General features: G+C 42.3%; 1 protein-coding gene across 1 annotated transcript in view; it reads left to right on the forward strand.

Annotated features, from left to right (window-relative positions):
• The first annotated feature begins 243 nt into the window (after positions 1 to 243).
• IQGAP1 (IQ motif containing GTPase activating protein 1) overlaps positions 244 to 25,278 on the forward strand; it is a 61,427-nt gene continuing 36,392 nt past the window's right edge. The window contains exons 1-13 of the mRNA XM_069866976.1: positions 244 to 353; positions 1,425 to 1,524; positions 14,176 to 14,332; positions 14,704 to 14,781; positions 16,469 to 16,545; positions 19,409 to 19,476; positions 20,505 to 20,618; positions 21,009 to 21,187; positions 21,844 to 21,934; positions 22,374 to 22,537; positions 22,684 to 22,768; positions 24,191 to 24,354; positions 24,701 to 24,861. Of these exons, the coding sequence (XP_069723077.1) occupies positions 302 to 353; positions 1,425 to 1,524; positions 14,176 to 14,332; positions 14,704 to 14,781; positions 16,469 to 16,545; positions 19,409 to 19,476; positions 20,505 to 20,618; positions 21,009 to 21,187; positions 21,844 to 21,934; positions 22,374 to 22,537; positions 22,684 to 22,768; positions 24,191 to 24,354; positions 24,701 to 24,861 (1,490 nt within the window). The 5' untranslated portion in view covers positions 244 to 301. The remainder of the gene's footprint in view (positions 354 to 1,424; positions 1,525 to 14,175; positions 14,333 to 14,703; positions 14,782 to 16,468; positions 16,546 to 19,408; positions 19,477 to 20,504; positions 20,619 to 21,008; positions 21,188 to 21,843; positions 21,935 to 22,373; positions 22,538 to 22,683; positions 22,769 to 24,190; positions 24,355 to 24,700; positions 24,862 to 25,278) is intronic.

Below are 25,278 nucleotides of genomic sequence, written 5' to 3' on the forward strand. Positions count from 1 at the left end.
TTCCTAAGCAGAATGCTGTGAGAAACTGTGTCAAAGGCTTTACTGATGTCCAAGAAGATACATCCACAGCTTTTCCCTCATCCAGTAGGCAGGTCACTTTGTCATAGAAGGCGATCAGGGTAGTCCACGGGGCTGATTTAAAAAAAAAAAAAGAGACGTGTTGGCATCTTGTGAGCCGTTCCCGTGGAAGGAGGCGGCGTGGGGCGGCCGCAGGGCGCGGCGGGAGCCGGGGCGTGTCGGGGCGGAGCGGCGGCCCCGGGGCGGCAGGAAGGGAGCGGCCGCACCCGTTCCGTGTGGCGCCATGGCGGCCGAGGAGGGGGACGGGCTGAGCCCGGCGCGGCCGCACTATGGCTGTGAGTACCGGGGCGGCGGAGGCTCCGCGCTGAACCCGGGGGATGGAGAGGGGGGCGGCTACAGGGCTGGGGGCGCTGGGAGGGGCGGTGGCTCCGGTTCCCCCGGCGGGCTGGGCGCCGCCCAAGATGTCCGCGGCCCCGGGGATGCGGTGTCGAAGGGACGGTGAATATTGGCAGTTGTCCTCCCTTCATCTTCGGGTGCCAGAGGTGGAACGGTTGGGCTTGGGGTCTCTGGGCTTTTAAGGAAGAGAAAGGCAAAGTCAGAAAAAAGTAAAAAAAATGCAGGACTGTTTCTAAGAAACTGGAAATTGGATTGCAGTCAGAGAAATCAGTAAGAGGAGGCAGAAGGTTACGCGACAAGCAAGCAAGAATTAAGGGCGTGGGATCTCAGGAGGTTCTTCTGCCTCTGTACTTGGCACTGGTGAGACCGCTTCTTGAATCCTGCGTTCAATTCTGGGCCCCTCACCACGAGAAGGATGTTGAGGCTCTGGAGCGAGTGCACAGAAGAGTGATGAAACTAGGGAAGGGGCTGGAGAACAGGCCTTATGAGGAGTGGCTGAGGGAGCTGGGGTTGTTTAGCCTGGAGAAGAGGAGGCTGAGGGGAGACCTCATTGCTCCCTCCAACTACCTGAAAAGATGTTGTGGAGAGGAGGGAGCTGGGCTCTTCTCCCAGGTGACGGGACAGGACAAGAAGGAATGGCCTCAAGCTCCGCCAGGGGAGGTTCAGACTGGACATCAGAAAATTTTCATGGAAAGGGTCATTGGGGGCTGGCAGAGGCTGCTGAGGGAGGGGATTGAGTCGCCTTCCCTGAAGGTGTTTAAAAGATGGGTAGATGAGGTGCTGAGGGACATGGTTTAGTGTTTGATAGGAATGGTTGGACTCGATGACCCAGTAGGTCTTTTCCAACCTAGTGATTCTATGATTCTAAAGAACAGATGTATTTGGGTCTTCTTTTTCTGAATTGAGGAAAACCTGTGATGAGTTTCTATGGGAAAGGCTGGATCCGATTCTTGGTGTGTGAATTACATTCAGTCTTTGACCACCTGAGAATGTATTTTGACTATTTGCAGCTGTCTTGGATAATGAGAGACTTACGGCGGAGGAAATGGATGAGAGGCGACGCCAGAATGTAGCCTATGAATACCTTTGCCATCTGGAGGAAGCAAAGAGGTAAGAATGAGTGGGTTTGAAACTGCCGATACTTTAAAAGAAGTTGTGACATTTGGTAAGGGGAATTAAGTGGGTGTAGTTTATCTCTTGTCTGTGTTGCGTAGTGGCTCTATAGATTTATTTTAAGAAATGAATAAACAAAAAAACCACCCACCCCCTAAAAAAAGACCCCAATGTGCTTATTTAACATGTTTGTAAAGACTTCTTGTAAAGCTGACTCCATAGCTCTAGTGTTCCAGTATTTCTAACACTGGAGGTGTTCTTCCTGTTATTTGACTAGTATACGAGGTCCAACAGAAAATCCTGAGACGAACCTTATAGCTCAGGAACCAAGAGTAGGAGGGGAGAGACAAAGTTGGTGATAGAACATGTTCTGGCCTGTCTCAGTGAGACAAAGCTCGGCTCGATTGCTTCACTCTGTGTATGTGGACAGAAGTTCAAATAGAGATGTTTTCTTACCCTCTGTTGGAAAATGTCAGCGTGCAAGGTGGTGATTGAGTTTACATCAATCTTCACAAGAAACTGAAGAAATCCATGATGGAAGCTTTTCAATTATTGGCTGAGGCTGGTGGCAAGAGTGCATGTCTTGCACATGTGTTTTTGGGTGGCATAAACGATTTTCAGAAGGCAGAGAAAGCATGAAAGATGAGGATAGCCCAGGCTGCTCGTGCACAACAGTTACTGATGACAACATTGAAAAAGTGCATGATATGATTCAAAAAGGCAGAAGGCTGGTTGTTCGATCAGTAGCTGAGAACATTCGTTTGAAGGGGTAAACTGTTTGATGCATTCTAATGGAAATATTGAATGAGGAAAAGGTTTGTGCAAAAATGGTTCCAAAAATGCTGTCAGAAGAATGAAAAGAATGTTGCAAGGATTTGTGATTGGGCCTTCTGTAATACTTTGAGGATCAACCAGATTTGTTGAATTTGAGAGTTACTTGTGTATGAAACTTGGATATTTACGTATGATCCAGAAACCAAGTGACAGTCAATGCAGTGGAAGTTGGCAACATCTCCAAGACCAAAAAAAAAAGCATGCATGGTCATTTGAAGCTCAAGGCCTTGTTGATTGTTTTCTTCGATGTCCAGGGTATTGTGATGGCAGAGTGGGTTCCCAGTGGCCAGACAGCAGGTCAGCAGGTTTATATTGAAGTCGTGAAACTGCACAAGGGAACAACCAGATTTGTAGAGAAACAGGTAGATTTTGCACTCAGGCAGTCTGCCAGCCCACAACACTGTCTGTGAAGTGGTTTTTAGCTAATAGCTACATCATTGTGCTCGAGTACCCACCCTGTTCGCCAGAGCTGGCTCCCTGTAATTTTTGCCTCTTCTCAAAGATCCACTTGATGCTCAAAGGAACCGTCTTTTGTTGGTAGAGGATGTGAAAGCAAACCCAACAGAGATCCTCAACAGCCTTTCAGGAAATGATCTGTGGGGAATTGCTTTGAATGTTGGCAGCATTGTATGCAGCTGTGTGTCAACTCAGAAGGCAGCTATTGTGAAGGTGATTGTAGTTGATTTTCTTAATTTGTCAATTAAAAAGTGTTAGAGGGACAGTCTTTTGTTTTTTGTGTTGGACCTCATGTCTTAGTGCACTACTACCTCGAGACTTATCAATGCATGTGAAGAACAGTTTATTCTCTTCCTCTTAACTGCCATCTTCACTTAAATGGTAAGAGTATAGTTCCCTTTCACTTCTCTTACACTGAAACCCCAGTTCTTGCGTATTTCTTTATGGGTCTTTAATAGATCTGTAGTACTTTTCCCTGGGTGGTTCTGAATTCTCCCTGCTCACTCCGTGTCTTTCTGGAAATGCACTGCCAAAACAGAGAAAAGTTTTCCAGTAGGGATGTTACTTTGCATACTCAAAAGAGCACAAGGATTGTTTTGTGTACACTGATAGATGTGCTAGTATCTTAGAATCCTTTCTCTTGCACTGGCTGGATGATGAATTTTGGATAAACCTGTGCTGTCATACAACATACAAGCTATCATATCACAGCCTTCCTGATGTCCACCTTTGGCAATCAGACTGTGTGCTTGTTAAGTGGCCAGTCTACTTAGAGAGCTTCAAATCCCTATTTTCCAACCCTTAGCCTGTGTTTGCTTAGTGGCCTGCAGACTGTTCATGCAATTCGTGAGTAGGGATTCCTGACTCCTGTAGCCGAAGCCATAACTTGCACAAGGGTTAAAGATTAAATGACCAGAAGGAAGGGAGCAAGCTCCTTAGTTTAACAATTAAGATAGACAAGTGAGAGCATAAAGGCTTAACTTCAGGGTCTGCTCCCAGGAGTCGTGTTCCATCTCCCCACACCCTGGCATTGAGCAGTCTCTTTGTATTTTGTCCTTTGATTTTTATTTTTTTTTTTATTACTACTAGAACAGCCTGAAAGAGGGCTGTTGACTGCAGAAAGGAGTTTATTTAACAAAAAAACACTAAACCAGAAGTGTAAGAGGTCATTCTATTTGAAATTGTTGTCCTTGGTCTGAGATTTTCCACACTGGACTTCTTAGCCAGGGTATAACTGAGACATAAGGTGTGAGTTAGATACCATAGCATTTTGTTTGTGCTGTTGGTTGATTACAGTACTTCAGAGTTGTGGGCGTAGATAGGAGGGTTTATAATTTTCTTTGTAGTGAGAGATTTTCAGATTGGAAATTACCTTGAACAGGAGAAAGGGAGGACCGAGCAGCAGGGGAAGTTATCTGGTGCGCCCTGTGTCACGCGCCCAGGAGATGAAGAGGTGAACGTTATGAAGTTGATGATGGCTGAAACAGGGTGAGAGGTGGCTGGAGAACAATTCTTAGTGGACCCCTTCTCCCCCTGTAATCATATTATCAGATTACATTATAATATTGTGTGGAGACACTGTAGTTTATTGCTAATATATATTTTATGTGTAGTTCTTCTCTACCATAAAGGCACCTAAAAATGACATGAATAGTTTGCACTGTGTCAATTTTGTCGGAGGTTTGTTGTCCCTTCAACCAAGAAATATGCAGAATTTAGAAGCAGAATTATTTTTTTGTGTAAATCTTAAAAGAATGTAAAGTGAAAAGTGCACCTAGTTCCATACTGACATGAAAAATACAGCAGAGTCTGGATTTCTGAACTGCCCGATGTAAGAGCATGTGTGCAATAGTGTTGAGTATTGCATTGGAGTCCCTTTCTGCTAAGGGCCACCTGTCAGTGGGCTTATCAGAAGAACATCAATAACACCTACTTATTTAAAGATATTCCAGCTGTGTTTGTTTCTTCTTGAGCTGTCACTGTTATTATTTAGTACTTTTTTAACTTCAGCTACTGATCAGAGTCATAGAATGGTTTGAGTTGGAAGGGACCTTAAAAATCATATAGTTTCAACCCCCCTGCGCTGGGCAGGGACAGCTCCCACTGGACCAGGCTGTCCAAGGCCCATCCAACCTGGCCTTGAACACTTCCAGGGATGCGGCAGCCACAACTTCCTTGGGCCTCCCCAACCTCATTGTGAAGAGTTTCCTCCTCATGTCTAGTCTAAATCTTCCCCATCCAATTTATAACCATGCCCCCTAGTCCTGTCACTCCATGCCTTTGTGAACAGTCCCTCCCCAGCTTTCTTGTAGTCCCCTTCAGGTACTAGAAGGTCACTATAAGGTCTCCTTGGAGCCTTCTCTTCTCCAGGATGAACAACTCCAACTCTCTCAGCCAATCAGCACCCCAAGTCCTTCTCAATCACATCATCCCCCAAACTGTATTGAAACCGTGGATTACCCTGACCCAGGTATAGGACCTTGCACTTGGCCTTGTTGAACCTCATAAGATTCACACAGCCCCACTTCCCCAGCTTGTCCAGGTCCCTCGGGATTACATCCTGTCCTTCTCATGTGGCAACTGCTCCACTCAGCTTGGTGTTATCTGCAGACTTGCTGAGGGTGCACTTCATCTTGCTGTCTAAGTCATTGGTGAAGACATTAAACAGTCCTGGTCCCAGTGGACTGATGTGCAACAGTCTTACGAAACAGTCAGCATTCTTGCTGGTTGGAGAAAGGGAGGCAGAGCATGCAATTCAGTTGCTCAAGATCGTTAGACGTTGAAATGAAAATTGAGAGGTAAAATGGAGATTTTGACTAGAGGTATTCCTGTACTATTCTGGGACCGGGTAACTCTTTGTTGAATAAAAATGACTTTATGAATAAATGTTGTTTAATACTTGGTTTCGGTGTTTTGTGCTTAGTTGTTCAGGTTTTGTTTTGCATTTTGTCTCCAAATCACAGAAGCCTATACAGGAGGCTGTGGCAGTGCAGATAGAACTGTAGGTACTCTGTTCTGTTGTGGTGTAGCAGCTTGTGCTCACAGAAGGGCAAGGGAATACTTATAGCAGCAACCCAAGAGAAATTCTTTTTGCGCTCCTTAGCCAGAAGTCAGGTGAGTGCACTACAATATTTGTCTGTGTTGTGTGATAGCCTTTTTCCTACATGGATTACTTCCTGGGGTGTCATGGCATTTTCATGATTAACTTAGCGCTTACCAATTCTACAAAAGTTTTTTCAAGCTCCATCTCTCACTGGAATATTTTAGATTCTCCAGACTGTGAACTGGGATGTTGTTTGCTCTCGTTTCCTTACCTGCTTGCTGAGCGGTGGTACTGTGCTTTTTCCCTGGGATAGTAAGAAACATTTCCATTCTGGATTATGCCCTAACATAGCATAAGCATTTTAGTGCTCAGATTATGTGGCTTCCAGTAACTGTAGAACTTTAGCACCTGAGGAATGTGCTTCTTGTGTGCATCAGGGTAGAATCTGCATGTGTGGGTTTTTTCTCTTCTTTTTGAGTTTCTTGTAGATATTTCCTACTGAGCAAGGAAAGGATGCTGCTTGCTTTTGGTTGCTGATTTAATCTGTTCAGGATTGAAGTGTCTGTGATTTTGTGGTAATCCCGTTCTTTCTGACAGACTGGAATGTGACTTAGTGTAAAGTGATGATATTGTTGAGGGACAATAATATTTTGTGTCTGTGCGATAAAGTCTGAAAGGTCTCTCCCATAGATTGCTTTTCAGTAAGAATTGCTATCTCCTCTCCCTCATGCCCCCACTCTCTGTTTAAAGTGGGGAGCAATTTTTATGACTGAAATTACTTTTCTGTGTCTTTAAACAAAAAATAAACTGGAATGATTTGCCAGGTGACCCAGTTAAAATTTGTTACCTAGAACAAGGCTAATGTTTAAGGAAAAAATCTGATCTTCATCTTTTTATGTTTCCCACTTGTAGTTTGATAGTGTTTGGCTGGATACTGTGCTCTCTTGGAATTTTTTGTAGTCATCCGTGCTCTGCTTAAACAGGTTTCTCTGTTTCGGAGGTGTAGGGAGCCCAGAAGGAAGAGGAAGAGCAATAGGCAGCACTGCTTTCTGGACAGACTGAACACACGTGGACTTACTACTAGGCAGAGAACTCTGAAACCTGACTGAGTAACTGTGTAAAGCTGGTTCATCAGAGTCTGTAAAGGTGTAGATAGCAGTTGTTGAAGGAGCTCATTTGAAGATAAAATATGTAAAATAGTAAACTACAGCTGAAATCTGCTTGTAGAGGAAATGTGATAGTTGCTATTTCACACAGAATTCCTCTCAAGAAGCTTCATTGCAAATTAGATTTCTTTTGGAAAGGTGATGAATTCCATTGATTCCATTCTCTCATTAACCTGAACTGGGAAAAATGGAGGTAGTTTAAGTTAAAATCGGCGTCTCAGGCGCCTCTGTTAAGAACAAGGCAGTTGTAGAGAGCTAGGGACAATAAAGTAGATTGAGAAAAACATGATTAGGCTTTCTCACTTACTTTTCTACAGTTCTCAGTGTGCCTCAGGAAGCGAGTTGTGTGCAGAATATCTTACTTAAATCCTGCCTAAATCTGCATATCAGATACAGGCAAGTTTCCCCTGGCAGACTGGAGTCCCATGATCCTGGTGGTTTCAGCCAGAGCTGCACCTGAAGAACCTGCTTTTTTTGGATTTTTTTCCTTTTTTTATTGTAAATCTCAAGACAGAAAGAATGATAATGTAACTCTGGAGCCCTCAGATAAAGCGAAAGATGAGGATTGTTATGGGTTTTGCTGTTCACACTGTCCTGCTTTCTACCTCTCCAGACTTAGGCAAACCTGCCTTTGTGTGGGATGGGATTTCTTTTAGCTTTTAAAAATATTTAAGTTTGCATTGTGTGTGAGGTGTCATGGAATCGGAGTAGTTTGGGTTGGAAGGGACCTTACAGATCATCTAGTTCCGAGACCCTTGCTATGGGCAGGGACATCCCACTAGATTAGTCCTGATATCTTCGTGTATAATCTAAGTCACAAAATTACAGGAACTGACATGTGGCTGAAAATGTCTTGTATAATTCCCACCAAAAGTGACCTCTCTAGATGAGGTGAGTTGACGTAGGAGAACTTACTTTTATGTGGCATAGACAGCATTCCTCTTTTTAATCCAGGCTGATGAAGACTTTTGTCTTCATTTCCTTGTATTTTCATTTTATTCCTGCTCGTAAATTGGGTCACGGGTTGGTTGGGGATTTTTTTTTTTGTGTATGGTTTTGCTTTTTTTCCCTGTTTCTGCTGCTGTCAGATAGGATGCAAGTCCTTTGTTCAATTAATCTGTGAATATTCACATATAATATTTTATTATAAATAGGTGCAAGTTGAAGTAGCTGGTATTTAGCTCATCGCTTTATCTGGGGCCTTGTATCAGCAGCTCCTGTTCGGACTTGAGATTTTTCTGCAGTCCCTGTGCTGTTTTGTTGATGATCTCATGCAGCTGGCAAGCAGTGGCTGTCTGGACTGCAAATGTCTTGGAATGCACATTCAGAACTGTATTTTTCTGAGAAGTGGGTGGAGGGAGGTGGGAAAGAACAGTGCTGGAGTATCACCGGCTTTGTGTTTCTCTGAATACTTTTTGACTGACTCACTGGAAAAGAAAGTCAGGCCAGGAGGAGGGAAGCAGCTGTTCATACCGCGTTCATTTCGGAGACCAGGGTTTGGCTGGACTGTGGTTTCTGAGGGAATATTGAATGTAATGCAGGAAGAGAGTAGCCCGAAATAACCAAAGCAAGTGGTTGTCACGTAGCAGTTCTTGACAGTCGGATACTGTGGAGTGCTGTGTATAACCATTACTTGCAAGAAATCCACTTAGTGTTGCGGTACTAACATCCCTGATGTGACTTTTCCTGCACAAACTGTACTGAAATGCATTAAAATTTCCACTTGCTTCTCTAGAAGGGGATGCTCCTGATGTGATGAATTTATTTTACTTTGTTGTTGTTACGCCTCTGAGATCTTTCATCTTCTTGGGTGATTCCTGATTTACTCGGAGTTAGTAGAATGAGTTATTTTGAAGAGAAGTGTGTGTTTAGGATTTTTGCATGGCTGCCTAAGGCATTTGCTCAGGTGAACTGGATGAAGAGCTGAGACTGTCAGCAAGTTTTCTGTTCTGATCCTGTGTGAGAATGCAATTGTCTGCAATTGTACCTGAACTAAAAACGTTTGAGATATGTAGAGGCAATGATCTGTTGGAGTACATGGTCCCTTTTTGTTCCAAAAAAATATTAATAGTATGATTTGTGTAAAAAATCCTGTTCCTATGGTGCTGGCAGTACAGCGTGGTGTGAAGGCCTTTAAGCTATAGCTTCATATGTTCTTTCAGATGGCTTGTGCAGACGCTCTTGGAGGGAAGAGTGCTGCCCTCTCACTCTGGCTGCTTCTTCTGCTGTGTTGCTGCTGCGGCTGTGCGTGTTTTCCTTGGCACTGCTGTCGGGAACTGCATTGGAATTGCAAAATGGATGTGAATGGGAGCATTTAAATGCGGAGGCACCACATGCTGTAGGGGAAGGGCTGTTAAAATGACCTGTGTTTAAAAATGTCCCAATTAGCAGGTGGCCATCAAGCCCCCAGCATGGTTGCATTTGGTTTCACGACACAGCCTTGGAGACAGCACAGTGAACAGGTCCAGATGAGTCGTGAGGGTGGCACGAGACAGACAGTCATCACTGCCAGCTACAAAAGGCTGTCAGAAAGCCTGTCTGTAACCTGTAAAATCTGCGCATGATTGCCGTGTGAAGAAGAGCCCAGGAGAAGCAAGGAGAATTTGACAACTGGCATCTCCATCATGGGTCTGCTGATGCATGTTGGACTGGGCACAATGACCTGCTGCTGGGCGGGCAGCTTCAGCATCTTTCTGCTGCTTGCCTGGCTGCTGGACAGACTTCTTGGGCACCAAATGCATTCTAGTGCTTTTGAGTATGAGATTGTGTGAAACTCGTTCCGTTTTCAGGTTTTGCCTCAAAGCAATCAGCTTCCCCCTTGTGTAAGGCCTGGCATATTTTGCTGTGTTGTTGGTACAAGGATGTAACTGCATTTCCTACTCATTTGCCACCATCTTACAGGCTCAGTAGATGCTGACTTTAGACCTAAGCTGCATACAAGAGCTTTCTCTTCTCTGGGGCAAGTGATAAAGATTTAAATTTCTCTTTCAGTTTGTTAGATTTCTCAAAACTGTTTCAGTTCAAATTGAAATTAAGGATGCTGCTTTGGACAGAGAACTAGAGAAGAGAATTATAAAGCAATGGACAGTCAAAATGTGCTTTAGGAAAAAATCTTGCTCAATAGAGTATTTCAAATGACAATTCTGATCGTTTTTACTGGTGTAATTTTAATAGTTGTAAAGGTACCTGAAAATATGTCATACTGATTTGAGCAAAGCACTGTGTGTTCCCATGTGTGATTTCAGATTAACCTGCTTTGGAAGACTTCAAGGATTTGATTTTGAACACTGTGTGTCTTGATGATGATGTTTTTTTTCCCAGGGTGTTGACTGTTACACCAGTGCAGAAGCCAACGCACCTTGCCCCACTTCCCTGCCGCAGATTTGAATGTGTAAAGAGTGGGATTCTAAATAAGTATTGTTGGTGCCTTCCTTTAGCTTGGACACCTGCTGTCCAGAATGTGCTAGTGTCCCGCAGTCCGCTTGCGAGCCTTTCTGTAGGATGAGTTGTCAGGCAGAAGATGGTAGTGTGTCAGTGTGGGTGCTCAATAAAGCTGGGGAAAGATGGATTTTCTTTATTGAGATTTTGTTGTTCTGAGTGGAATGCTCAGTGTTCTGAAAGCCTCTCTGTGATGCAATTTATCATGTTTGTAGTACAGATTGAATGGCTGGGCAGCAGTCCTCGCTGGCTCATTTCCAGCTTCTGATTGATGGTTATGCTGCGGTGCCTGAAACAACATTTGACAGAGGGGTCTGCCCTCTTCTTGTTGCAGTTTTTCTACCATCTACCAGATTCTTGCGAAACTTTCCTGCTAGTGGAGCCCCGTGAGTAAGATGTTATCGCAACCTCTGCTTGAGGAAGATGATCTCATTTACTGCATGCCAAAAATTCTTTACTGCAAACTTCTCTCAGCTAAAATAAAAGTCCTTTTCAGCACGAGGACAGGTACGTTATGTTGCAGGTTCTTGTTTTTCAAAAGGTAGCTATCCAGAAATTGTGAAACCAGCTAATAGACTGCCTGAACTGGAAGTGTAGGTATGTTTTGGGGTCTTTGCCACTGCGGTCTGTTTTTTTCATTTTGGCTTTGGTAGATCAGGTGCAAATTTTCCGCTTATTTTCTTGTGGACAGAACTATTTTACCTTTCACTTGCCCTCCAAACTATGGAAAGGAGAATAGAGGCACTTTTTGGTCTTTCCCCAGGCATTCATTTGCAGTACTGAAAAAGCCTCTACAACAGATACACATGCTGTGGCAGCTTTTTTTCTTCCTCCTTGGAATCCAGACTAGACAACTTTGCTTTATGTGCCTTTTGCATCAGCATTATGACATTTGGCAGAGCTAGAACGCCAAGGTATCCAGTGTTGATTTTTTGAGGCTCCAGGCAGTGAGAGGTCAGCCAGTGTCTAGGTGGATTGGTCAATGCATTAAACATTGGTTTTTTTCCAGTCAAAGGTTTTCCTTCTTCATCTTTTAGTTGTTATTTCTTATAATCTTTCTCTAGTTGTCACTGCTGCTCTTGCAGGTACTGTAATTATGCTGATACTGGTTAAGGGTTCAGTTTTCTTTCTGTGCCAGAACATACTATGTGGTAGTTCTGTCGTGAAATGAACACTGCTCCTTACAGATATTGTCCAGTTTTTTTTATTGTCTGCTCTACTATTTGTGTTTATTAAATTGAGTATTCTTGCAACAATTTCTGGACGTGTGGGTTGCTAGTTCTTCTTCCTTGGGCTTATCTATAATCAGTCCAAGAGGAAAAAAGTAACTTTCCTTTCTTCCCACATTTTTCCCATTGTTTCAGGGGTAGACAGACTTCTGGCATTTTTGCAAGTGTAAGAGCAAAATGTGTGCCATGTGATCTGGATTTTAAGTTTCTTTATCTAAACTCCAGTTTAGATAAATTGGCCTATGATACTATTGAAAAACGTGACGCCTTTGTGTAATGAGTCACAATCCTTGCTAATGCTGTATATGGGAAGAGTAAATAAGTTGGTAATTGAGATGGCTGATGTTGCTCTTTTTCCAGTCCTTGCTAATGGAGCAATGTTTCCTTTAAATGCTTAAAGGCAGCATTGCTTGAGAGACTGGCTGCCTGACAATACCTAGAGTTAGGTTTTTGCAGTCTTGTCCTCTCAAGGAAGGCCTGACTCTAAATTGCAGCTGATGATGATACCTGGGTGTAGATGCTCAAAGATCTTTTTCTAGGAGGGAGACCTGTATTTTGGAGCAGTAGGGCTGACTTGATTAGAAAGATGCAATTACTACTTTAATTTGAACTAGCTTCAGTAAAATTGGAGGGTCCACAATTACCTATGCAGTCATATGATGAGATTGATTGAAGGATTAATTCTGGATTAAAATATATTTTTTCTGTGCTGCTGAGAGGGAGAGAGCGTATTGTAAACCGATGAAGTATCAAAAAAGAATTGAACGTTTCTGTGGAAAGCTTGTTGATGGCAAATTCTAATGCATAATGTCTAAAGGGAGTAGAGACTGCTGCCCATCAGGCAGGTTTGCTGCAGTCCCATGAGACTTGAGAAATGCTTTCCTCTTGTTTATCTGGAAGTTCCACACTTATTTCTGTATTTTAAGCATGACAGGTGTTAATTTTAATATGAGTATGTGAGCCTTTAAATATAAAAGCTACTGCGTAATGCTTTCTGAAGACGTTGCTTTGTCCTCTAGCCTAGCAAATGGTTAAGCAATGCCGCACGATGGGAGCGTTATTGTATGTAAATTGCCCTAGTTTTGCAGTTATATTAACACCCACTTAGGAACTTGTTGAAACTGGTATGAGTACATTGAGATGGCTTAGATTCTAATTATGGGCTATTTATCTTACTTGTGGAGGTGCCTAAACAGAACTCACTGCCTCTGTGCCCTTCCTTAAGGCATAAATGATTCAGAGGCATATTCCTTCTCCTTTCATTTTAGGTCTTCCTAGGTCTAACAAGGTGGACGGGTTGTTTTTGTTGCCCCAATAGGGTTCTTGGGAGGGTATTATGAACCCTGTCACTAGAATTTGGATTCTTCCAGGGTTTGAGTAGCTCCACGTTCTCTTGAGAGACGTGGGAACGTCTTGGGAGATATTAATTAGGAGATTTGTTCTAGTTTTGGGGGTTTAGAAAAACTAGAAGTGAGTGAGGTGGCTGGTTAATGAGAAGCCAGCAGAAGCAGGAAGAATCTGGTGCATTGCCTGTTTCCTGCAGAAAACCACTCCCTGTTGTGGGAGTCAGGGCTGTCAGCAGGAACGTAAAAGTGTTTTTTGCTGTTGATTTTTGTCAGTGCTAGTTCCTAAAAAATGTGTAGTTTCCCTTTTCTGTTCCTCCTTCCAAGGCTCTCCTGAAATCTCCATGCTGTCTGTTGGAGGCATCGGGTTGTTGTCCTGTTTCTGTGATGAGTTACTGTGCAACCTCATTGAAAAGCTTCCTGGCATCTTTTTCTTCCTGCTATTTGCAGAGATGACACCATTGAAAAGCTGATTGGAGCTGTAGAGAAGCCACGTGTGAGGAAAAGGCTTTCCTGGGCAAAGGGTATGGGTGTTAAAATTGAGTAGTGGTCTGCATTCAGATGGAAGAATCGGTAGAACTGGGATTTGGGGACTGTACTTGTGGCGGAGTGTAGGTACTACATGATGAGCAACTATGAAATGCGAGTGTTTTCTTTTGAATTGACTTCACATTTTTCTGTGTTATCCGGAGAGGAATGCAGATACTGGAAACAATCTGAGTAACCAAAGAAACAGCAGTGAAATCAAGCTGTTCGTAAAACATCTGTTGGGTCATGAACATGTGACAATGAGGGTGTGAGCATAACCATCTGCTGCAGAATACACCGAGGAAAGCAGTGTCAGGGATTAGATCTTCAAAAAAAATCCAAACAGAAATGCAAGAGGGGTGAATTAAAAGTTTGAGGACTTCATTCTTTATTTGTGCTAGAGTCAGTTTTTAGATGCTCTTGGCATTGGAATTGCCACAGCTTCACAGACATTTAATTGTGTGTTAGTGCTATGCCATGACCCCCATGCTAAGTAAACAGTCTTCTGGAGTGTGACAGCAGTACCAGTGTGAAACCTGTTCAGCATGGGGTTGTCTTCATGAACTGGGAGTAGATGTATAGAACCAACTTTGTTCTCCTTATTCTTCCAGGTGGATGGAAGCCTGTCTGAACGAGGAGCTGCCTCCCACAACAGAGCTGGAGGAAGGATTGAGAAATGGAGTCTACCTGGCCAAGCTTGGAAACTTCTTCTCCCCTAAAGTAGTTTCTGTGAAGAAAATCTATGATAGGGAACAGACCAGGTACAAGGTGAGGGCTGTTGGCCATAGATACTGCTGTAGGTAGACATCTAAAATAGGAAAATGTGCACACAGAGGTACTGTGATCCGATAAGCAGAAAGTCAGTTTATATAGGTATTACCTGAGGAGCTCCCTCTTCACTCTAGAACATTGGTTAAGTGAGGGGGGATGGTCTCAGCTTTAATCTGAGCTTGCACTCATGTGAGAGAACTTGTCATAAACAGCCAATAGACTTGTATATGGAAGACTTTTGACTTTTACAGAACTGTAAGAGTACATTTTTCACTGTTGATCTTAATGAACGCCCCTGCTGTTCTTGGCAGCTGTGATATTTTGATTCTTACTCCCCTCCGTCTTGTTTCTGCCTATTTTTATTTCAGGCAACTGGTCTTCACTTCCGGCACACAGATAATGTAATCCAGTGGCTGAATGCCATGGCTGAGATTGGACTTCCCAAGGTAATTTCTGTGTTGTATGTGCAGATACGTAAATAGTCTCAGAAGAGCTTTACATTCCATGGAAGCATTTGATATTGTACAAAAATCAGCAGATTCCATCTGATTAATTCTTCACTTTCTTGATTTGTGTCCCTGTAGAAATTTTCTTCTAAGACTTGCTGAAAGATTTCATTCTGCTACGTGTATGAGAATGATTAGGAGCAAAATAATTCCTCCTTCTGTACCATATCCTCAGCATTGCTAGTCTCGCACAACATCTGCATTACATTGTTCTTGGCACACATTCTTTTGAGTAAGGTCTGAGCTACAGTTTGATTGTGGAAGGTTTTTTAGAAATCTATGCTAAAAGAAGCAGCGCAACAGAAAATAGCGTGTTCTCCTTTTCTTCAGGTTTCCCTACATGATTTTCACATCAAGTTGAAATGTTCCTGATGTATCTTAATCAAATACAAATTATTGGTTTCACTGGGGGAATGGCCAGATAAATTCCCCCGAGCTAATAAACATTGTTACCTGAAAACAGTGGCAGTGTTGTGCTGATAGCCAAATTGCATACATGGAGAGCAAGTACATTTTTTTAACATATTGTGTTGGGGGTTTTTTTTGTTTCTTTTTTTTTTTTTTGTGAGTCATGTTATGCTTTGTCTCACCAAAGCCAGCATTGCATGATTTAAACTGATGTTTTGCTTGCAAATTGAACTCTGGTTTTGGCCAAGTGTTTCAAATAATTTTTTTGGATTTACTAGTTGAGCCTCATTGGAGTTTGTGTTGATCTTCCAGGAACAAGTTCAGGATTAGGAGATACTGAGATATGCTGTTAAGATTGTTATGTGGAAATAAACGAGGAGGGAACTAGGCAGAGAAAAGTTAAGTGCCAGATATGAAGCAAGGTGTTCAGATGTAAGTGGGTTTTGGGGGGGAATAAAAGTGCGAGCAGATGTTAAAGAAACTGGGCTGCTGTCCAGTACCTCAAGAAAGAGATAGCTGGCTTTAAGTATTTTTCCCATGCAGAAGGGCCAGGGAACAGATAATGCGGAACTGTGAGGGTCCTTCAGTTACCTATGCCTTTATAGAAAGAACAGTCTTATTTTATGCTCATAAGCACAGCAAGGAACCTTCCAATACCTAAAAAGTTACTTACCTTGTCAGCACTTTTGAATGAATTAACACTGCCAGAATTAGCTGCTTGTGTTAAACTTTGAAGAGCTTTGTGTTTGAGACTGTCTGAAAGCTTTTGGGTCCAGCTAACTGAAAATGTGATGTACAAAACATCTCAGTGCTAGTCTTGGTTTCCCTTTGTTACTGTCTGTTGTCTTGCCTCTCAGCCCCACTTTAGTCCAAATAAAATCCTGTTTTCTCTCTTATGTTGTTGTATTTTTTTAATCTCCTGGCTTTCACTAAAGTCCTTGCTCATGCCATCTTGGTGGGCACACAAAAGAAAGGGTGTGCTCATCCATGAGTGTAAAACGTGGGCAGGAAAAGGAAGGCCCTGATTTGGGTGGTAGAAACAAAAGGACTGATGAGTGCTTCGAGTTGTAGAAATGCTGGGCCAAGGCAGAGAAGCTCAGAGTTCTGTTCTGCAGGATGTTTCATTAGTGTACTGCAGAAGAATTTGGCTTACCACAGTTATGTGATTTAGCTATATAGAGTCGAGTATAATTGACTGCTAACTTTGTTTTATCTTTAGATCTTCTACCCAGAAACAACAGATATCTATGATCGCAAGAACATGCCACGCTGCATCTACTGTATTCACGCACTCAGGTAAGGCACACTAGGGAGAAATCTCGTAGCTTCTGAAATATTTCTGTAAAGCTGAAAGGGAAGTTGGGAGGGAGCTGAACTGAAGGCTGGATGAGGATGAATTGTCCAGCAGAACAGTCTTACTAAGTCAAAGCAAAGATCCATAAAGTTGTTATTTTGCCTTGGGCAGTGGCCAAATCAGATGCTGAAGGAAGAGTATGTTGTGATCCCATCCCAATTCTCACCCTTCCTCTCTGCTGTCTGAGGTAGAGCTAAACATTTTGGAAGCTTAAAGGAAAGTGCAGGAGAATCCCTTTAAGCTCCCTTCCAACCCAAACCACGACGTGATTCTGTGGTTCATTTGTTCATGCTTTGCTCTTCAGTTTGACAAGATGGCACATTATGTGCATTTCTGATTTTTTTGTTGGTGGGTTTTTTGTTCTGTGTATAGGTTGGTGTTTCTCGCCCCTGCCCCCACCTAGCTGGTTTGAATGCAAGTGTGGCTTTTGGAACACGTTGAGATTTTTATTTAGAAAGGATTCCTTCTGTAGAATTTACTAGGTGATTGAATGCTGGATGTTTTTGGTCTTCATCTGTTGCTCAATTTCAGATAGCTTGTTCTACTCTATAGTCTGTTGCCAGTGTGAAATGCATAGAGATGGGTGGCATTTATGGGTGGTTATTCATGGATGCCCCATCGCTGAAGGTGTTCAGGGCTGGGTTGGATGAGGCTTTCAGCAACCTGACCTACTGGAAGGTATCCCTGCCCATGACAGAGGGTTTGGAACTAGATGATCTCTAAGGTCGCTTCCAACCCAAACTATTCCATGATTCTATGATAGATTATCTGAGTGTTATCTGATATTTCAGATTGCTGTAGATGAACTTACTATGTATAGAAATGAGCTTGATCCCAGCTCTAGGTCAAAAATGAATTATCTCTGAGCAGTGAGGAGTAGAGTGCAGTGGAGTACACTGCCACTGTCAAGAGCAATGCCCCTTTTTGTTTAGATATGGCAAAATTCCCCCCTTACAGGCAGCTTTGTGATAGGTACTGTATTTTATGCCAGGAGTTGGCTGGCATATTGTTTTCTTGTTACATGTTCTTTGTTACATCCTGCAATTCTCCCCTCCCCATCAGTCCAAGTTGTGAATAATTACCAACCTCTTCAAGCAAATTAAGTTTACTGTACTCTTTGTAGATCATTTATTAGGAAAAAAAATTAATACAGGGAGAAAAATTAATTAATGCAAAGAGTTAAGGCTGTAGAAGTTAGAAACTTTCATCTAATAATACCTTTTCCATACTACTTAATTTTTATGCTTGCTAACATTTTTGGCTGAAATGTTCTGTAGCCAATTTCTCTGCAGGCGCAGCTTCCTCAGGATTTTATCACTTAAATAATTTTACTTTTCAAGGAAAGATGCGTAATTGTGACATGTAAACATAAATATGGAAGAGGATGTTATGAGAAAAATCTGTTATTTTTTCAGGTTTAGGGCTAAAGTTTATTTAGGTTAAGAAACAGAGATCTAGAATGCAGTTTTGTTGACAGTCTGTTGGTTAGAAATGTTCCTTCCTGTTTGTGTTTCATTTTGTTAAAAAAAAAAAATCTTTGTTTATAAAGATTGGAGATTTAGATCTGGCATATTGAGGTCATGTGAAAAGGTGGACTTGCTTACCCTCTATTTCCCAAATACCCTAAAACTGAGTTTAACTGGAGGAATGGATATTTACTTTATTAATAGTTCATTTTTAATGTTCTTGGATAGTCGCTGTTTTAATAGAGGGTACATTTCGATGATCTGTGCTGAGCTGGCATGACAGGCCAAAAGAAGAGTCACTTCTCTTCCCCAGCCCTGTTTGTCCTTGGCTGTATGGATTCATCCCTCGTTTCCATTCTCCAAGTGAGCACACTAAGACAGCTTAGTGAATCCCTCCCCTCCTCAGCACTCTTGAGGCCACAGGTGCAGTACTGGGTTCAGTTCTGAGCTCCCCAGCACAGGAGAGGTGCGGACAAACCACAGAGATTTGTAGGAAGAATCATTGACGTGGTTAATGGACTGGAGCATCACTCCTACAAGGGCAGGCTGAGAGAGCTGGGACTGTGCAGACTGGAGAAGACTCCAGGGGAATCTCAGCCATGCATGCAGCTATCCAGAGGGAGGCTGCAAAGATGAAGCTGGGCTCTTCTGTTCAGTGCCTCGAGACAGAACAAGAGTCATCAGGCGCAAACTTAACTGCAGGAAGGTCCCTCTAAACATTGGAAGACACTTTATTTACAGTGAGGGTGACCGAGGAGTGGCACATGTTGCCCAGAGAGGTCGTGGAGTCAAAAGTCATCTGGACACAATCCTGGTCAACCAACTCTAGGGAGGTTTCGTTGAGCAAGTGGGTTGGACAAGACTAGCAAACTGGAGAGATCCCTTCTAGCCTCAACTGTTCTGTGATTCTACCTGTGTTCAGTTGAGCTTTAAGTATATCGTTTAGCTTTAAGTATATCCAAGGTCAGAGACTTCACAAGCTCACTGACAAGATGATGAATTTGTGGAGTCCCCAGCCTTGAAACTTCAAAAGTTCATTTACACATGATTACAGGGAACCTGGTCCTTTGTGACTTTGTTTGAGGAGGGAGCTTGAACAGGACGAACTTGAGAACACCTTCCTAGCCTCAACCATCATGTAATTCTATGAAGACATCAGGAGTGGTGGCGCAGTTACGTGCGGCTGAGTGGGGAGGAGAGGAGTCAGCTCACCCTCTTGGTGGTTATGAGCTTGCCTGAGTGGTGCCTGGAGACTCCATCTCCTAAAATTGTCTGCGTCATTGTCAGAACTGCAAGGAAAAATTACTGGTTTAAATTACTTGCTTGTTTTCTTTTCTAGCTTGTACCTGTTCAAACTGGGTCTTGCCCCCCAGATTCAGGATTTATATGGGAAGGTAGACTTCACAGGTAAAAAAAAAATTGTTGATGCACATGCTGCATTTATCTCATATTCTGATGGACAGTGTATAGATTAATTAAAGGATTTACTGTTGATAGTCTCAGTGCAAATGAAATTCCAAATTAATGGCTATGAGGAGTTCTAGTAATTTAATTTGGGTGCTTCTGAGCCAGGCTGTTAAATAGCCATCAGTTTGCTTGTCGTGACTTTTGCAAATAACAGGCCTTTAACTTTTTTGTCACTGTTGTAAGCGGCAAACCTTGCTCCCATCCTCCTGGGAGAGGTTTTTGTTTATAATTTGGTAAAAGGTTCTGACCTCCCTTGACGTTTTAAAGTAGAGGTGCCATCAGCTAAAGAAGAGTTTGCCAGCCAATATGCTGCAGGAGATTCTGGCAAAACGTCTCATATCCACGTGCCTCCTCAGAGTTTCGGTACCTTGATTTTTGCGAAAGTGTCAAATTCTATATTTCGCATTAGTGAAGTCCCTGCCTGAGGGCATGCATCTGGTTTAAAAGGTGTGTGAACCTTATTTTTCCATGACACAGTTGTTGGTTGTATCTATAAAAGGCTGAGCAACCATCTGTCTTCTTTGAATTGTATGGTGTTTAGCAACAGCATATCTCTATTACCCTCCATTCACTTTCCTCAGCATAGTCTCTTTGCAGGGAAAAAAGAACTATAAAATACTGCGCTTTGCATTTTCCTGACCTGCTGGCAGCTGTCCTTGAGGCACCTTAGTATGGTGGAGTGTATTTCCAGCTCCTCATCCTCATGGAAGTCATATTGTTTTCTAGTGAGAAAGACTACGGTTTCTGGGAGGAACATGGATTTTAGGAGAGTGTACAAAATGCCTATTGGTTTTCATTTATTTTGTTTCACTCACTGAGTTATATTCAAAATATAATTTGAATGGTAAATGTAATTTATTGCACTTATCCTGGGGTGGTTTTTTTTTTTTTGTAGCAGCAGTAGGTATAGCAGTGCTGCTTCCTAATGTGTTTATGGCTGCATAATGCTGGTTTTATACATGTTTCAGAGGAGGAAATCAGTAATATGAGGCTTGAACTGGAGAAATATGGTATTCAGATGCCTGCCTTCAGCAAGATTGGAGGAATTCTTGCAAATGAACTTTCTGTGGATGAAGCAGCACGTAAGGAAAAATGGGATTTTCTTTGTGATTGTTCAAATCAGCAGATTAGATATTTTTTGTTTTAAGCATTGATTTTAATGCTTCCTGTTGTAGGACAGTACCCTTCTTTTTATGGGCCTTTTGGAAAACTGTGAGGAGAGCTTTCTTCTTTTGCTGGTCTAGTATTTTTTTCTCCTTTCTTTCCGGAATATGATTTGAGTTGCTAGAGCACAGTAGTAGGAAGTAGGCTGCCTTTTTTTTGTCAAGAACACAAAGCCAGGTTGTAATGAGAGGTACTTGGATAATTCTTCTGCTTTCTAGTTAGTTTCCAGATAAGTCTTCTGCTCTTCTCAGTTTTTAACAGAGCTGTTGTGTTTGGGACTAACTGGCAGGCTGTGACTTGTTTTTCAGTACATGCTGCTGTCATTGCCATTAATGAAGCAATCGATCGTCAGGTTCCAGTTGACACTCTTATGGCACTGAAGAACCCTAATGCCATGCTAATAAATCTTGATGACCAACTGGAATCCACTTACCAAGACACGCTCTACAGAGCAAAGCAAGACAAGATGGAGAATGCTAAAAACAGGGTAGATAAATTCTTCTTTCACGCCACTTATTTGCATGCTTTGCAGTTTTGTATTGCTGTGGGAGCTGTGGGGAATTCAAAGAACGTGTGTTAAAGTCCTGTACGTGTAGTGTTAGGTCAATTTACTCCTAGTGGTATTCTGATATGATCCCAGCAACCTGTCTTCCTGTTGTAGAAGAAAAGCAGCAGTTGCCTGTGTTGCTCTGTTTAGCTGCCTGAAATGTGGGTCACATAGGTAAAGCATTTATGCTAGCCTTTCTGTTGGGAATACTATCCCTCTTTTTTCATTCATTTTCCTAGTGATGAAATCACGAGCACAGCTTACAGTACTCTCAGAAGGGTTCACTCTTGATGTAGAAAGCTGTATAACAAATGCCTGTACTGCTTTCTGTATTCTGTGACTCTACTGCGTATTTGTACAGAGCCATGACATAGAAATTAGGTGTTTCTAGGCTGTCTGTACTCAGACTACAAGTATAGTGACTTTACATGTATTTACTTCTAGGGCTTTTTTTTGCATGTGTAGAGGTAGCTTATCTATGACCCACTGCAGATTTACATAGATACACAGTTAACTTCTCTGACCTGTTCAGTAAGATGATCTACGAGGACAAAGGAAACCGCAGAAACACTGATTAGCATTTCTTTCATCTTCAGATTGCCTCAGAAAATTCAGAGAGAGAGAGAGATGTGTATGAAGAACTTCTGACTCAAGCTGAGATTCAGGGAAACATCAATAAAGTGAACAGTAAGTATCATGCTAAAGTAATAGTCTTAATTAAAACAATAGTTAAAAATTACACCTGTGCTCCTCTTTGTTTTCTGTAATGCTAACAAAAGGGGAAGGATTTTTTTCTCGTGGTGCTTGCATATTTTTTTTTTTTGCTTGTAATTGATACGTGGTCATAAGCTGAATTAATTTTGGTTTATGTTGCCCTTTCTTTAGGGAATGGAATGTCCATGTTGCTTGCCCCCTTAGTTCTTCATCATGAGTAACTCATGCTATTTCCAACTTTCAGACTCTTTTTCGAGTGTTACTTTGCAGTTGACTTTGGAAGTCTTCTGTTTGGATTACGTACCTAACTTGCTATCCATCAGGCCTAGGGGTATTTCTCTCTGAGCAGTACGTTATATAAACCATGGGACTTCCTCATTGAATGTTCCTCTCAATGCTTTACCATTGCTAGCACATGCAGCCATATCCAAGATTGACCTAGCTTTGGAACGGGGAGATGCGTTAGCGTTGTATGAAGCTTTGGCAACACCATCCCTGGGACTCCGAGGATTGCTGCGAGAAAATTGTGACTGGTATTTCAAGCAGTTTTTGAGTGATAGGCAACAGAAACAAGAGGTATGGAAAGGTCTAGATTACCCTGATTCATGAGGTTTCCCCTGCCGCCCTTCACTGTACTGCTATAAACTAATCACTTGCGATATACCTGCATTATAGTTCAGTCTTGCTTTGAAAACCCTCCTGTTTTCTGTTTGTTTTCTCAGGCTGGCCTTACTGGTCTTCTGCAGAAGGAAGAGTTGCAGTTGGGAGTGGATGCTGCTAACAGGGCAGCACAACAGTACCAGCAAAGTAAGGATCAGCAGAAATTATTGCAGAAAAGTGACTGTAGATGTGATTGAGAGGATGAGACAGCGGAGTATTTGGGTCCGTGAGAATATACGAGGTCTCTATCAAAGTCCGTTCCTCAAGAGTGTCACAGCTGCTAAGAACATTAAAGAGAGAGGAGTGTCTTTATCCAGCTCATAAAATACTGCTGGACATAACAGCATATAATTTGAAATACTAAGAAGGATGCAAACTTTTTAATCTACCTTTTTCTAATGCTATTATGAGATTTTGCGCTGTGGATCTGTGAGGGAAATCTGGATTACTGCATTTAGGCTGGAGAAGAGAAGGCTGAGAGGAGACCTTATTGTTCTCTATAACTACCTGAAAGGAGGTAGTGGAGAGGAGGGAGCTGGCCTCTTCTCCCAAGTGACAGGGGACAGAACAAGGGGCAATAGCCTCAAGCTCCGCCAGGGGAGGTTCAGGCTGGACATCAGAAAAAAATTTTTCACGGAAAGGGTCATTGGGCACTGGAACAGGCTGCCCAGGGAAGGTGGTTGAGTCACCTTCCCTGGAGGGGTTTAAAAGAAGGGTGGATGAGGTGCTGAGGGACGTGGTTTAGTGCTAGGTAGGAATGGTTGGACTTGATGATCCTGGGGGTCTTTTCCAACATAGTGATTCTGTGAGATGTGAAAGCTAGACTACCTTCTGACCACTGACATAAATCTTACTTGGATTGAGCTACCGAACCTTTAACTGTTTCAAAATACCAAGTAGCAAATAAAATGCAGATCATGACTGCTGATAGGGTTTTTCATTGATGCCTCTGACACCATGCAGAGCACTTCTCTGGAGAAGAGTGTTCTGGCTGTGCGGGAGCAATTAGTTCAGTTTAACAGTCTCCTTTATACACATTACAGAGATCTGGGGGAAGAGCGTTTAGAATACAAGATGACAATAGTGAATGCATAATAACTAGGAGGCTGCCTTCAAAGTACCTTACTTTTTCAGCATGGAGTTTGGCATTTGTTTACCTATTTATGTGTTTTAAAGTTAGCTGATATGTACTTGCTGTAGAGTGCCTGTTAGTGGCTTGGTCAGGACAGATGCAGGAGAGACATGGATAGGAAGAAAAAGTTGCTACTACTGATTCATTCAAAAATTTGCTATTCTGAGTTCCAGAGACTGAAATGGTGAACCAATTCATTCATAATCAGACAAAAAGGTAGTTTTAAACATGAGCCTTATTTCAAAGAGGGTGTTATGTTTTTTGTCTGTCTGCAGTAACGGGAAGATTAACTGAGGATCAGAAAGCTTCACTTATTTCCTGCAACTAAGGGAATTATTCTTTTTCTTGTTAGGTATCTGAGTAGAATAAGAGGGCTCTTATTACTGAGGACTCAATTTTCCGTCTTCCTCATTCTTTCTGCTACATTTTTGAACTAGGGCTGGCAGCAGTAGCCAGAATTAATTCTGCAATTCGAATGGGTGATGCTGAGAAGACTGTTGCAGAAATGATGAACCCAGAGGCTCAGTTACCAGAGGTTTATACGTTTGCTGCAGATCTTTACCAAAGGGAGCTGGCTACCTTGCAGCAACAAAGCCCTGAAGTAAGTACCACATCCTCTCTGTTTTCTGGAAGCTGGTGTGGATCACTGTGTCTACTTTGTTTTATTAAATGTGTTCTCTGGAACAAACTTGTCTTGAGTCTTCATAAAACTGCTTCGGTGTTCAACCTCTTTTGATGTGAAGTTGAATCCCTAAGTCTTGAGCTACTTGAGCCTGTAGGTGTTCTACCTTTGTTTATGATACTTATCTTTCTACTCCTGTGTCATAAAAGTTGTCCCTTTGTTTTGTTACGTTTCTGTTCTGACAACTGCTCTGTTCTGTGTTCTGCGTGCTGCAATAGTTTATAAAGGGCAAGTGGTATTAATTTGTGGTCCTCTTTGTATGCAGGGTAACCTCACCCATCCGGAATTATCTGTTGCTGTAGAGATGCTGTCATCTGTGGCCCTCATTAATAGGGCTTTGGATTCTGGGGATGTGAATACAGTGTGGAAACAGCTGAGCAGTCCTGTCACAGGGCTTACAAACATTGAGGATGAGAACTCTCAGAGGTGTGTATTTCACAATCATGTCTGTTCTTGATGTTGCTTATATTCTGTGATTTTCTGGATTTTGTTTCCTCTCTTATGCTTTACCTCCTTTCTATGTTATTTATTATGGTATTAACTTAATCTCCCTTGGCTCTTGCATCTTGTTTTCGTGATTACTGTTTATTTTCTTACTGGTCTGGTTTCTATGGTCTCTCTCAACGCTTCCTCATGAATTTCACATTAAAGCCATGTTATGATACCATTAGGTTGTCACTAGCACTACACTGGCTCACCCATCATGTTCTTTGTCCTGGACCCTCATTTAGTATTTTAGTGCTTTTGTTAGTTATTTCACATTTGGCTGACCATCCTGCACACAGCCCTTCCTCTTTCTCCTCTTCCTCCTTCTCCTGTTTTTTCCAGTTTCGGCCTTCATGT

This window comes from Phaenicophaeus curvirostris, chromosome 12, assembly GCF_032191515.1.
Source record: "Phaenicophaeus curvirostris isolate KB17595 chromosome 12, BPBGC_Pcur_1.0, whole genome shotgun sequence".
NCBI lineage: Eukaryota > Metazoa > Chordata > Aves > Cuculiformes > Cuculidae > Phaenicophaeus > Phaenicophaeus curvirostris.